This window comes from Coturnix japonica, chromosome 34 (assembly GCF_054131305.1).
Source record: "Coturnix japonica strain WE chromosome 34, WE-NBRP24, whole genome shotgun sequence".
Taxonomy (NCBI): domain Eukaryota; kingdom Metazoa; phylum Chordata; class Aves; order Galliformes; family Phasianidae; genus Coturnix; species Coturnix japonica.
Genome location: NC_140696.1, coordinates 6,532,244 through 6,547,523, shown reverse-complemented (window position 1 = coordinate 6,547,523; position 15,280 = coordinate 6,532,244). Strand labels below are relative to the sequence as shown.

Here is a 15,280-nt window from a genome sequence, read left to right as displayed (position 1 = left end):
CAAATTCCCACATTCTGGTTCCTGGTTCCTTTTCTCGCCCTCCTGCTGCCGGGGCTCACCCCGTGCCCCCCTTTTCCTCCCTCTCTTCCCAGCTTCTCCTCGCTTGGTTGCATCCAAGAGCTGGGAACTCAACACTAATTAACGTGCCTGCAAATCCCAGCTCGGCTGGCGGGGCCGCCGGTTCCTTCACGGTCCCCCGGGTGCAGAAGGCTCCACAAGCCATCCCTGCGGCTCCTCCAGCTACACGGCTGGCAGATGCATATTTTAACAACACACATCTGTTGGCTATATAATCTCTTGTATTTGCCCTCCCTGCTCCCAGCTTTGATGGAAGACCGGAGGGAACTCTCCGGTGGTTACAGCCGAAGTGTTTGCTTTGCAATTTCGCTCGATTGCTGTCTGATTTTATTTTTAAATTTCTCCAAGTCCTAATCAGGCTCTTACTTTATTTAATTAATACCCCCAGCTTGGTTAAAGAGATCATAAATTAAGAAACCCTGCCATTAAAGACGTACCAGGTAGCAAATAGACCTCCTGCAGCTTTTGAAATCAACCCAACAGCCCCCGCCCTCCCAGCACGTGGTCTGGGGAGCACACAGTGCATCTTCCAAGCTGCTCTGAGTCCCCTTATCCTTTCCAAGGGCAGATGACTGTATCTCTGTATCTCCCAAACCCCATCCTACCACCCGTCCCTACACTGCCTTCCTTGTAGGACAGATGTCCCCAGGAATGTCAGTGCCCTGGAATCATCGTGGGGTGATGGGAGGATGCAGAAAGGGGCTCCTTCAGCTTCAGGATGGGTTGGCTGGGTTCCCAAGCAGTGCCTATCCCTGAGATCCCACAGATACAAGACTTCTTCCAATGCTGATGACACCAATAGGCTCATCTGTTTGAGTGCTTGGACTTCCAAGGCTATGGAATGATCCGTTCCACTACATTTAACCATGTAGACTTGAAAACAATGTGACAGAACCTTAAATATTTAATTAAAATATGGTGTAGCTCTGCATCCGAGCAGGGGAGTAGGAGGCAGCAGCCCCATAGAGCTGTTGTCAGACATGAATGACAGCAGTTGGAATCTGAATTCTGAGGCATTAGGGGATTTCTTGATAGCAAGGAAGTGGAAAAGCTGGCAAGAATGGACAAAGCAGCACCAACCCATGCGGAAAGCCAGGTGAGCAAAGTATGCTCCAGAGGATACAGCCTGGATGTGTCAGAGGAGGATGGGGTGAAACGGCCCAGCAGTGCACCGCACACATATACTGCCCATGGCTACAGCAGCCGAACAGTGGGAGACAGTGCCAGCTCCCAGCAGTGGGCAATGGATGGAAGCATCTCCCCACCTTGTGTCCCCTTCCTTCCCCCCCGACCAGCCCTAAGTTTCCCCATAACATCTGCAGTCACACATCCAGCAGGAGCAATAGGAACCAGCAGGCTGCAGAGCCCCATCCTCTCATTGATTGGGTTTACTCTAAATATGCTCCAACTTTAATTTTCCTAAAAGGAAAACATGCTGCAAACATAAGTTGCTGAACATCTTAGGTAAATGTACCAATTAGCAGCTACCATGTATACGCACATAAACATTAACTACCATCTATTCAACACATTCCATAACCCCAAAGATAATAACGATTTCCTTTTGATCCACAAAAGCATCTCTCTGCTCAATCAACACTCAGAGCGCTGACGTACGCCTGTGCTCCCTGGGACTAAATTAGTTTTGAAATCTTTAGCTCTAATTAAATAACATTATTTCTTTTGTCTGGCTCCAACAACGTCTCCTGACTTCTCAGCAGAAGGAGGAGGCACAGCTTGTAGGGGCTGACGGGAGCTTTGTTCCCATACGGGGCCATGCTGGGACTTGGAGCTGCTGCTTCATTGAGCAGAAGGATGAGTCAAATGGAAACCATCAATGTTAGCAGGCCAGGGAGGGGAGAGGGTGCATCCGAGGGAGTTTGGGGGTAGGGACTGGGCACTAGTACTGGGCTACACCACTGATACCCTTGAACGTGTGTGAGTGTCCCTGTATTTGTATAGCTGAAATACTAAACACCATGCCTACGTTACACCTTCCACAACAGCCCTGCTCTCTCTGCTGTCACATTTGGGATCACAGCACATTGCTCTCACCACGGGCTCTTCTCCAGCTGTCCTGACTCAGCAACAAAACACCTTGCAGTGTGAGGACAGGAAGCCCAGAATAAAGCTGTGAGTGATGGGAACAGCAGACTTACCGAGGACGGTCAGCCGGGCCGGTCGGGATCGGATGGCCGCTTGGATGGCCTGGCACTCATAGACAGCATCATCCTGGAGATCAGCCCTCAGGATTTTCAAGTGATGCTCTCCAGACTGATGGTCTCCTACAACCAGGTAGCGAGGGTAGCCTGTAGGATGCAAAGGGTGGGATAGATGAGCTTCCAGTTGCATTTCAAACCCAGATTTTGCTCAACTAGATGAAATCCCTAGAAAAAGGGATGGGATTGGCATAGCCCAGGGTTTGCCTTTATTTCCCAAGGGGCAAAACACAGCTGGAGCAAGGCAGAATCTTGGTTGACGAATGGATCAATCCTGACCTTGGGCTATCAAGAAACCTAACACTCTTAGTGCCAAAAGCAGACACTGCAGAGCACTGGGATGTGAATGCATCCCCTGATTTAGGACCACTTTCCTGTCCTCCCAGACCTGCCATGGAGCAGCTTGCCCTATGCACAGCTCAGCGTGACACCCAAAGCACCACGGAAGGAAAGCGGCCGTCAGTGCGTCCCTCCTCGTGCTGCTGATTGATGCTCTGTGCTGTGCAGGCAGCCTGGCACGCTCCCGTGTTTCTGTTGTTTCGCAAGCTATCAGCAGCAAGATTTGCTCTCCTGAACCGCGAGAAATACAAATGATGGGTTTGTTTGTATTTAGCTAATTAGATGACTGGCTGAGCCGGCAGCACACGAGCTGGCAGTTCCTCTTGCTGAAGCAGCCCCAGCTCTGCTAATTGTGGAACTTGTTCACATGAGCCACATACTTCAGTGGAGCTGCTGTCACCCATCCGTGCTGCAAGGCCTCGTAGGGAAGGATCAGCTCTGCTGTGGGTAAGAGCTGTGGCACCGAGCTTTGAAAAACGTCTGAAGAAGGGGCTGCTCACTCAGGTAAATGCATCATTATACACATTTTAATAAAGCAACAGCAAACACAAAGAAAAGGAGAGGCAGCATTCTGCTGAGAGGAAAGCAGAGCCCTTCGAAACCAAGAACCGTGATTTCTCCCTTGGTTTGTGGCTGCTGCTGGCTCTGCACAGCGGGGCACAGGCTGCTGGCTCCCATGTGAGCCCTTCCCCTTCACTATGAGGAAATGTTTTAAAAACTGATTGTATTTTTCAGCAAAATATATTGGATACATTGAATCTCCACTCCACCGTTGCTCCAGTCTTCTCCAGTGGCAAGAAAGCCATTCACAGTCCCATACAGTGGGATTAAATAAAGCAAAATCTGAGGAGCTTTATTACCAAACTGTGATTTGAGGGCTCTGCTGGATCCCAATAAATACATTTATCCAAACACTTCTTTTTATTTTCGAGAAAGCCAAAGCAGGCACTGTCAGTGCTTATGGAGCATTTCAGCCTGGTCTGGAAACAGGACACCTCCCTCCTCCCACCTGTGGGAAACCAACTGCCCGGCCTCGAGCCACAGCCAAGGCTTTGCTCATTCCAAATCTGAACGCTCGTGTGGGTGCAGCCGGAGGGTTCTGCAGTTCCAATGAGAACAATCATTATTCTCAGAACAAATATTTGTTTTCAGGCCGTTAATGAGAAATGGTTTTCACCCGCGGCAAGCACACCTTTCCTTTTTATTTTTCCAGAGGTGTTCCCAAACATCCATTACCCCGACCTGTGATTAATGACAATGTAAAGGCCCGAGCTCTGCACCCAGGCAGCACCTCCTGCCTGGGCACCGCAGTGCCACCACTTACTGGAGAGATCCCGTCCGATGCCGAGGGCGAGTCCATCCTTGATCCACAGCACAACGCCATTGTACTCAGGGATGGCACACAGCAGCGTCACGGGCTGCCCAGCAATCACCACCTGGTCCTGGGGCTGCTGCGTGAAGGAGGACGCTTGACCTGGAGATGGGATGAGAGAGGACGAAGCTGTCAGACCCCAGCGGCACCTCAGGGTGCAGCAGCCCCAAACTGCAGGGGGCTGAACTCCAACCTCTGCGGTCACGGTTCTATGATCCCCTAAGGATGCAGTGACAGCTCCAAGCCTTTGGGACACCTCTGCTCCATGGAGATGTCTGACACCTCCAGAGGGGGCAGAGTCTCTCATTTTCCACCAGAACCTTGCTGGTTCACTCTAACCCATTTCCCGTCAGGGCGCGCTAAGTGCTGGCATTATGTTTTATTTTCACCCCTTGAAATTCATCATCCTTCCTTCGCTTCGTCATGACTGAAAACCATTCCGGGTGTTAAATCTTTTTTCCTTTTTTTTTCCCCCAGAATGAGTGCTCTGCTTTGCAGTCGCTCGAGGTGTGAATGCTGCCGCCTACCTCTGTCATCCTGCAAAGAGAATAGCACAAGAGCAAGAAGAAATGCCTGCAAAGCATCCCTGAACTGAACCTGGGCTATCCCAGAGGACTGCATGGGGATGCAGCGCTGCTGTCTGATGCTATAGCCTTAAATGCCCCGCTCTTACCCAATCTTAGGCTCTGCTGGTGTTTGGGCACTTTGGAGGGCAGTGCTTTGTATGTGATGAGCATCTGAGCTGTGCTCAGTCGTGGGAAGGGAGAGATCGGAATAGAGATGAGAGCAGTTGGACTGCCCCTTGCTGTGCCACCTCGGGGCTTCAGCACTCAGGAGCCCTGCTGGGTGTTAATTATTGCTCTGGAACAAGCACAGAACAGGAAACTCACACCCAGAGCTCAATGACAGCTCAATACCCCGCATCACACCAGGCTGCAGGAAAAGGTGCTTCAAAATCAATGCGTTAAAACCAGGACAGCCTCCACACGAACCACCCTCGATCAATTCAATCCTAATTTGCATTAACTCAATTTAATCATTGACTGATGATTAATCCTAAACCAAGGTTAAGTGTGACACAAGTTCTAGCAACTGAACTTGTTTCCAAAGGAGTTGCTGGGCCTTGCCTACAGGGCAAAGCTGCAAAGCTCAGCCGTTTTCCAACTCGTGCAGCTAAACCAGCCTGAGCTCCCCATGTGAATACTTATATTTCACTTAATTTATTGCAGCTTGACTCGCTCCCAGCCAGCTGAGGATACGTGGGAAGGAGCAGAGCCATCCTTTGGGGATTCCTACCAGTTCTACACAGCAGATTGAAAAGCCCTGTGGAAATATTTGTGAATTCAGATGCACCTGCAGCACCTTATTCCCAGGTATTTCAGAGACTCCACCGCTCCCACACTTGCAGGGCAGCCTGGTTTTCATCATGGGTGCTCCAAGAGGTCACAGTGCTGGGCCCCAGCACGATGCTGTGCATTACTATTTCTACTATATCCACTCGCTATGTTTCATGGCTCACTCCATAATCCCAACCATTCCTAAAGGCAGGCAGGGACAGCGCTGCAACGCAGCAGTCACCAAACAAAGATCATTTTTCAGGCCAGAAATTATCAGTTCATCAGCTGGGATCTACAAGAGCTGTAATGAGAAAGCAGCAGCGCAAAGTGGTGGCTGTGCCCTCTGAAAATGCCCATTAAGCAGAGGCTTCGTTTGGTAATTGCTGTTGGAAATGAAGCCATTTTTGTGCTTTCCCCCCATTTTTTTCCTTTCTTGATTTGTTTTAGAGAGCAGCTGACGGCCATGGGAAATCAGAGTGAGAACACGACATATGTCTGCTGTCCTGTCCTTCCCTCTGTTTGCTCAGTGTGAAAAATGGTCTGTGGGAACTTTTACAGCACATGGATCCATCTCAGGGCTGAGTGACGCTGGCAGCAGAGGAGGGAGAGGGGAGGGACACAGAGAGCAGCACCCGGCCCAGCCCCGCTCCACACTGCTCCATAAAAAAGCCAAAATAAGGAGTACCAAAGGCAGAGCTCAACTCGCCTTCAAATCAGCTTAATGCACGATTACTGGGTTTAATTGGGTTTGGGAGATCAGAGGGCTGCTCGCGATGCAGCTTTTAGCTGTCTTATGTCTTAATGTCAAAGGAACAAGTAATTTGCAGAAAGTTTTAAGGGAGATAAGATACTTGACGGAAAATAGCTGGAAACAGGGAATTGGGAAAGGATGATCTACAAACGCAGAGTGAGTGGTTTCAGCTGCAAGGACATGGGCTGAAATGCTCCAGTTTGGCTTCTTCATCCCCATGAACTTTTACAGCATAATTACAACCTGGCAGTTGGGCTTCAGAACAGAGCTCTGCAGTCTCAAAGCCAAAACAGAACGGGCACTGTAAGGGGTTGGGATTGCATGACCTCAAAGGTCCCTTCCAACCCAAACCATCCTCTGGCTCTATGATTTCACCCATCACATGAGATGCTGTGGGTCCACAAGAAGTCCTATTTCCCACAGCCTTCCCATGCCCCACGTGGCACAGAACAACATTAACCATAGGAATCTGGTTTTAAAATACAACCCAGCCCCAAATCCTTGTAGAGACTGGAGTTAAAACCAACCACTAGAGAAAAAAACCCTCAAATTACTCCACCAAGGGGCATGCAGACAAGATGCTAACCATGCCTCTGGGGTCCCAGTGTTGGGTAAGGGGGCTCTGGAAGTGGAGAAGGTACCAGGGACCCTTTGTGCCCAGATCGCATCCTCTGCTGGCTGCTGGCTTTGCTGCATGGCTTGAGGAGCTGTTTGCAGCCCAGGACACCACGGGAGCTGCTGTGCTGGCCTGGCTGCTTCCTGCCCTCCTGGAGAAATCTCTTGAAGGCAAAAGCGGGGGGCACTTGTGCAGCTATTGAAATCCTAAATGCTGGGAACAAAACAGGAGAATAAAGCACCCGCTGCGAACAGCGAGCCAGCAGTAATGCTAACCCTGCTTTCAAAAATCACAAGCAGGAGCCCTATGAAGTCACAAGCATGTCATAAAAGTGTAAGAAAAAAGAGAAAGGAAAAAAAAACCCCAACCAAAACAGAGAATCGCTTCAGAACTCTTTATATTTCCTTAATGGATTTTGCACCTGTGGTTCCTGTTTTTCAGTGCTGCTCTGTAATGTTGCCTTGTTCTCTCAAACAAAGACTGATACTCCGCCACGTCTGGGACTTCCAAGGGAAATCACATCGTTACCACTGCAAGGCTTCCAGAGAAGCCCCAATGTCCCCATGCAGTTCCAAGAACCCAAACCCATTGGTAGCCAACAAGAGGCACTTCCACAGCACTCAGCCCATCCCCAACACCCTCAGCAGCTCCCTGCTCCTTCAGACCTCTGAGGGCTGCAGTGTTTGCACGAGTCCTTGCCTGAATGATTTCCACTTGCAGCCCCCTGTGCACAAAGCAGACGTCGTGCTGCAAGAAGAGAAGAGGCAAGTGGGAACAGCAGATAGTTAAATTTTCATTACCCAAGAGAAGTGAGTATTGTAATAAGAAGCAAGGGACTTGCAGAGGGAACAATGACTCATTAGAAATGGAGACACCACGGCTGCTTTTATGTAAGCAGAGCTTTGAATTTCCATTGTGTTTTGAAAAGAATTAGCTCTTTTTGTTGAGGAGGGGATAGAAGTGCTGAAGGAGGACTGGTAGGAACCGAACTGTTTGGAAATGAAAGGCTGGGGACAGGGGGTGGTGGGATGCCTTCCTCATCCCTTGATTCAGAGCTAGCACTGCGTGGCTGAAGGTGAGCAAGGGGCTGTCCTGCCTCTGCTGTGGGGGAACTGAAGCCCAGAGACCATCCTAGGAGGTCCCTCTTTGAATCATTGAATATCCGGAGCTGGAGGGGACCCATAAAGGTTGCTGAATCCAACTCCTCTTGCCTCTTTGGGACAGGGACATCACAACACAATGATGCTGGCTCTGAGTCTCAGCATATCTCGGGTGGATGCAGCAGGACATGCCTAAGGAAGGGCTCCATCCCCTTTCTCAGCAGCCAATTATCTCCCCTTCATATTCCCATCCTTCTATTGACCCCATCTGCCCATGACATGGGTCCTCCCATAGGTCCAAACTGGGAGCCAAGGCCACTGTGCTCCCCACAGGACGCCATCCTGCTGTGCAGAGCGGTGCCCACATTGATTTTTCTATGGCTGGGAAAAGCAGGCAGACAAAAGTGTTCCATTATTTACAGCGCTCTCAGGAGCTGTCACTCACATGGCCGTGCCATGTTCCCTCACCGTGGTCCTCAGTCACCAATGTGCCTGTCCTTCATTTGCCCCCAGTTAGAAGTGCCACCTGGGGAAGCATTTCAAAGATGCTCTGGGGCACAGCAAGGGTTTTCTCAGTGCAGGACCACGCTTTTCTTGCACCTCTGTAGGACTGGAGGACAGATGGGTCCCCAGGCAGGAGAGCTGAGTCCCACCAGTGAAGCTATGGATGCATCCCAGGACAAGGAGCAGCCCCCAGAAGGGGACACGTGGTGGGGATGACCAGAGCCACGTCCTGCCCTGCCCTCCTGCCTTATGGAAGGAAACCAGCTGCAGCCTGAGCTCCTCACTTGCACAAAGCTTTCCATTATTTTGTTTTGTTTCCCTGGAGGGGAAAAAAAATAAATCTGTTTGAACAAAAATGTCAGTTTGGCCTTTTTTAGTTTGACTGTGTAAGTGCAGCTCATGTGGCTTTGACATGCTGAATTATTTCAACCCAAAGGAAGAAGCCAGCCCCACTGCCACCCCACGGCCCAGGGATGGGTCACAGCAGCCCCATGCCACCTCCAGCTGTGCCCCCATTTATGCCATCTCTGGAGTGCAATGTGAGGACCACACTCTGCTCCTGGCACAGCCCTTTGCCTCTTGACCACATCTCCAAGCAAACCCGAGCTCTCCCTGCTACTCCCCAAACACTGCTTACAGAAAACATCCGCATCCCGCTGTGTCCACTAAGCAGCTGCAGACAGGAGACGCAGACATTACAAGTAAGACATTGGACCTTTTAGGAATCTTTCTGTCTATTAGTCACACAGGCGAGTGATCTGAACCGTCGAGCACTGTGCTCGCTTTGATACCCACATGAAATCCCAGCACTGCTTTCAAAGTCACCGCCAGCAGTTTGGTCAGCCATGCAGAAAGGGCTGAAATGTCATCGCCTGCTCTCTTATTAGCTACCAATTGGGAAAGGTGTAAGACTACACTTACCGAGGGATATTTATTGGCAATGTCCCGCCAGCACCAGTGCTCAGAATTACCTCCTGTGAGATTAAATGCCCGTTCGTGGTGCTGTGCTGATAGAAAACAAACTAATGTGCTGCATCAAGGAGGGAGAGAACACAGCTCCCACTGAGCCCTGCTCTGTGACCTTAGGGACAGGGCGCCACTGAACTTTCAGGCTTCTCTGCTCCATCACCGCAGTGCTTACCCACTGCCCCACAGTGCAGGATCATCATCTTGTGTCGGACAGACCAATGGAGGTGGAACAAGAGCTGAGCTCTGGGGCACGCAGAGCTGTTGCTGGGCTGGAGATAGCGCTATGCAGCTGGGGCAGGGACAAGGGAAGGCTCCCTGCAATGCAAACCAAGCGGTGATGCCACGCAAAGCAAAGGAGCCGGAGGTGCTCAGCTGCAATACAGGATATGAGTACAGCTTTAATGTGTAACAGCTAACACCTCAAGCTTCTGCTCTTCTCAGCAATCCTGTGGGATTTATTAATAAAATCCATCAGGACCTTTCTCTCAGCCCTGTCTCACACCCAGCCCCACAAAACTCAGTGCATCCCCAAGTTAGAGGGCACACAGGACGCTCGGCTGTAGGAAGAGCAGGAGGATGAATAATCCATTTCACAAACGATTTGGAGATTTCAAAGGCTGGCTCAGCTCCCAGGAAGAGCAGAAGCAGCAAGTTGTGCAGTCTATGGGGCGGAAAATCAGACCAAAGAGCTCGCCCTGGGTTGCGCGATGCTTTGCTTCCGTCCTCGTCTTTCCCAATCTGTTATCGCACGCTTTGAGTCGCAGAGAGAAATCAAAACCAAGATTCACTTCAGAACAGAAAAATGCAGCTATTAATACCAAAACCACTGCAGGATTCTCCTCCCAACTCCCACATGCTACTCCAAAACCCAACTCTTGCAATGAGACATTGAGAGGTGATGCTGCATGAAACCCCAACCGTGTTGCTTGGGGGGCCCCGACATGACGTGGGCACTGGGACCTGAGCTGAAGAGCGAGGTGAGATGGCTGCAGGTTGTGCTGCACCAATTAGCAAGTCTGACAATGAAGCAGAGGGAGAATTAGCGACTTTCTGCCATAATTATTGTTTGTTTGGATTTTTCCGAGCGGAAATAATTGTAAATATGTGTACTGCCTTTTCTTTTATACATGCAACATTCATATGCAGGCTGTTCTTTGGAATAATTTGTTTCAATTCTAAAGGTAAGCACGTGGAATGCACAACAAAATGTGCTGGGGGGAAGAGGAGGAGGAGATGCCAAGAGGAACAGAAGGAGCAGAGCAGCAGTTGGGCAGGGAACGCTTCTTGCGCATCCATCCCCACAACCCAAGGAAGGCGCTGAAACCTCACTCACTTCTATGTGTGCACAAAGCCGTTCCCTGCCTGAAGAACCATTGCTGCCACAACATCCTTAGACCCAGAAAACGCCAAAAAATGCATCTGTCCCTCAGATAAGAGGAAGGAGTGCCATTGACAGGTGTTCTGGAGTGCGGCCACCAGCACCAGTGAACAGCCAGGTTCTGCTTTTTGCCTGGGATTGACCCAACCCAACCCAGAACCACTTAAGAAAAAGAGTGAACTCTGTCAGTATTCACAGCCCTGAATGTGCTCCATCACATGCAGCCCTGGGAGCAGAATGGGGATGTGCCCTCATAGCTGTGACTTCTCTGCCTGACCCCCACCAGGAGGGGCCTCAAATGTATTTAAGCACAAGATTTCACTGTTCTTTTTTGTTTTCTTTTCTTTTTCCTGGCTCCTTTACAAAGGACCCCACTGCAGAGCCAATGGCGTGCTTGTGTAAAACCCCAGTCTAAGGGATGACAAGCACATTCTGCCCTGCTGAGCTAATTAGCAGGTAATGAGAGATGCTTGTCAATAAGCCCAGCTGCTGCTGAACCCCCTCCTGGGCTGAGCACCACACCTGCAGGACACAAGCTTTCCATCCTAATGTGCTCGCTTAGGACACAACACGCTTCCTCCACACATCAAGTTGACTCTTGGCCGGAGTTCACCCAACAAACAGCCAAATTCACCTAAAGCACCAAAATCAGGGTGGCTTTTCTTTCCAGATGAGATTTTTTTCCCACCCGGTTTACTGGTAAAGGATTCCCTGCCTGGAGCTGAGAGCAGGCGGTGTGCAGCTGGGAGTCAAAACAAAGGGAAAAGGCAGCTGGAGGCAGACCTGCTCCAGCTCCATCACTGTGAGATGCAGCACGCAGCCCCACACCATACAGACACCTATAAATTACTTGGCCCCTGGCTGCCAGCTCAGCCCCAGCTCGATATTGCCTGCAGTAATTATTTGGATCAAATGCAGTTTATCTGCTTCATATTTGCGTTTCCGTGCTCTCTGGTAACTTATAAATGTCATTGCAGTGTTTATTTGTTATAATGAAACTTAATGACGTTTGAAACCAATGGCGGTGGCTGTGGGCTGCAGGTTTGAAGCAAATCTCTTCATCTCAGAAGCAGGAGGCCCGGAGATAACATTAAATTATTCTATAGGGGAGGAAGATGCACGCAGGCAGACATTCATTGGCTGCGTTACTCATCGGAGATGACTTGTGCTGAGCCGCGGGCTGGCAGTGCTGGCACACACCGGGACTGAGTGTCCCTGTCCTGGGGGCCACATGGTCACCCCACGATCCCCACTGCCTCTCCCTCAGCGTGAATAACCCTCCCAGCACATGGGGAGGGAGCAGGAGGGGCTGCTGCAAAGCAATGCTGGGCTGGGGGAGAGAGCTGCTCCAGGGGCTGCATGGGGGAAGCAGTCATGGTGGAGGCACCTTCTCCATCACAACACTGACCCCAAAAGCCCTTCTCCTGCTCCAGACCCAGGATAAACTTCCCTTGTTTCTGCTCCAGGCGCTGCTCCTTGTCCTCCTGCCTTCTGAGGCCATGAATAATTCCTTCCCTTTGTTTCTGTGGCTGCACGTATTTATAGACTCTGGTCGTGTCTCCCCTTGAGCTTCCTCCAGATGATACAAATTCACCTCCTCTTGCTCCTCGTGCCCTTCCTTCCCATTGCTTGTACCCTTCCCTTCTTGCTGCCTGGCTGCAGCCTGCTACATGTCCAAGCAAAGTGCCTGTGGCAACACGGAGAACATCTTTCCCTCAGCTCCCTGGCTGCTGTCAAACCCAGCACTGGGTTGGTGTTAACCCCTGCAGCACAGCCCAGCTTCAGAGCACTGGGCTTAGGAACAAGTTCCCATCAGGAAGCACTGAGGGCTGGTGGTTCCACTGCATGCAGCGCTAAGAGGAACTGGGAGGAATCCTTCCAGCAAGGCTCCTCCTGCACTGCCATGTCACCATGATGGTTCAGCCCCATCTCTGAGCTGCAAGGGAGCACTCTGTGCTGTGTTCCCAGCTGGGATCATATCATGCACCGCAGCCCCTTGTAGCACCCAGACTCATTTGGGGTCTGACCTTGCCCAAAGTGCCGTGACATCAATTAATGAGGAGGAGCTGATAGTGCAGGGCCACCTGCAATGACCTTGCCTGCCAACCCTTGTAGAGGGAGTGGTGCTGGGGTAGCACTGCATCTCTCCCAAGCAGCTCTCGGAACAAACAAGTTGACAAATGAGGCTGCTTCGTAATGAAGCTGAAGCCAAAGTCAATACTCAGCCCTTCTATCAGGGCACAGATCAACGGCTGTCTCAAGGGCGAGCGACCTTGGGGGGTGGGACAGCTGTCACTTGAGGAAGGGATGGCATGGAAAGGAGAGGGAGCAGCTCTGGAGTGGAGAGAAGGGCAATGTGCAGAAAGAGAAAAAACACAGGAGAAGAGAAATGCAGAAGGCAGAGAAAAGCCTTTCTGATACGTTCCTTCAGCAATTAAATCAGGTGATTACCATCACGGTGATCCTACCCCCCACTGATGCTGCTGTAAATCTGGAGCTGGATCCTCCTGGCAAAGCCCTGTTTCAGGCATTTTCCCTGCAGATGATTTGCTCCCACCACAGCTGGCTGAAAACCAAAACAGGGAAGGGACAAGTTGCTCTGGGACACCCCCAGGTATTTGTGACCCCCCATCCCCGTGCAGCAATGCAGAGCAGTATCAATGCTTTCCCCACTATTCAGCTCCAGGAACCTCCACAGGCAGCTCCTGTAGGGCTCAATGGAAGGCAGGTCCGAGCCGATGGCGACAAAGAGCTGGCAGATTTATCTCCAGGTCAACCTAAATATTTCATTTAGCTTCTCAAGAAGTCAATTCCTTTCTCCCTTTCTTCCTTCCTTTATTTTAAATCTCCAAGTGCATACCATCTCTCATGAATATTGATGAGGATCATTAGTCACCGAACATTTCACTTCCCTTCCCTTTCCCCTGTCTATATAAAACCTTCATCTTTGTTAAAGGGAAAAAAAAAGCCCATCGCAAGTTCCATCTCTGGCTGCATTTTCAGATGAGACCCATTAATACATTTATAGATTGGGTAAATACCAATGGGAGCAGATACCAGGTGCAGAAGGATACGCGCACAGCCCCAACATTGGCACTGCTCAGGTCTGTGCTTGGAGCCCTTCTCTCAGCACAGGATCCCACTAATAACCCCACTGCTGCTGCTTCCAGGGGGTTCCTCCAGCTCCCCCCAGCACCCCACCTTCTCCATAGGTTTTCTGACCACGTTTCTTCCCTCTGTGTCCATCAGCCTCAGCCCAAAGGCTTCCGAAGGACTTTATTTACTGAATACAAGGCAGGCTTTGGCCAAACACTGCACGTCGCTCAGGGGGAGACAGAACAGGACTTGCCACATTCAGCTTGATGCCTTCCAACAATATTTTGCTATTTCCTTACAATGAGAAAAGATTTGCAGAAGGATTTAGAAGAAAAGCCAACCCAAACAAAGCAGGGTATTTCGCTGCTGCACCTTTCAGTCAGTGCCAAGCTGCAAAATGGGAACGGGGTCATTTTGTGCTGGGCTGTAACCCAGTTTGTTGTTAGAACTGCAAAATCCAGCTCTCTTGCTCTGCTCCAGAAAGGAAGGTTTGGACTGCAGAGCAGAGGTGATGCTATGTGACCTAAGCCAGGGAAACCAGTGGACAAAGCAGCCTCAGCACCAGGACTTTGACTTCCTTCACAGCACGCCAAAGCAACAGATCTGTGCTGCAAAACCGGGTATTCCACCTCAATTCTAAATGAGCCTGCATGTGTGTGCCCCAGGTCCAGAGCAGGGATGGGCACCTGGCACACAAGGATGAGTCATCAAGGACTCCCATGAGAGGTAGAAGAATTCTCCTCCTGTCCCCAGGATACACTGACACCCTCCTATCCTCAGTACACCACACCATGAGAGCTACAGGAGGATTTACAGCATCATCAGCACTTGGCGTAACGGCACAGCCAGCCTGCTGACCAGGTTCGGCTCTGGTGGGCACCATGTCAGCTCTGTGACCCATTTTGCTGATGAAATCCAGCTGCCAGCCACCTCTGCAGCAGGGTCCCCGCAGACACCGAGGAAGGAAAGCTGAATAATAGCCCTGGGCTGCAGCAGCAGCTCTGCAGGGAGGGGAGAACCATCAACAAATCCATGAGCACAAAGGCAAACTCTGCAGGTAGCCTGGAGGCAGCACAGAGATGAGAAGCTGCAGTCACTGCCTTCAGACAGCAGCTCGTATTGCCTTTAGTTCCCCACTGCCCCCTGATGCCTGAAAAATAAATCACCCTGGACCCAGTAAAGTCATCAACAAAGAGACTTCACAGGGAGGGTGAAGCACGTAGCCTTATCTCTGCCTTTTTCCATATGAATCTTAACGGGATTCTTCCCAACATCTTGCTACACGTCCCTTAGATGCTCATCACACTTCAAGCACTGCAAAGGACATAAAGAGTTGCACAAGGACAGCGGGGTTCAAACAGCCAAGATAGTCTACACCCATCCTGAGATGTCAGTCTGTCCTTGTTGACATCACACCCCTGTGGCATCCCTAGAACACCAAAGGGATGCGCGTGGTGCTCATGCCCTGCAGGCTCCATAGTAGCAGCAGCAGCTCCTGAAGAGCACTTGGGGAGTGTAAAA

The 15,280-nt window shown here is 50.6% G+C and overlaps 1 protein-coding gene across 7 annotated transcripts in view; it reads right to left on the bottom strand.

The window, feature by feature from the left end:
- The window catches only part of KIRREL3 (kirre like nephrin family adhesion molecule 3), a 211,781-nt gene that overhangs the window by 36,376 nt on the left and 160,125 nt on the right, over positions 1–15,280 (bottom strand). For all 7 annotated transcript variants that reach the window (XM_085526158.1, XM_085526156.1, XM_032449137.2 and 4 more), the window contains 2 exons: positions 3,961–4,110; positions 2,238–2,387 (listed from right to left, as the gene is read on the bottom strand). In XM_085526158.1, coding sequence (XP_085382284.1) covers positions 2,238–2,387; positions 3,961–4,110 — 300 coding nt within the window. The remainder of the gene's footprint in view (positions 1–2,237; positions 2,388–3,960; positions 4,111–15,280) is intronic.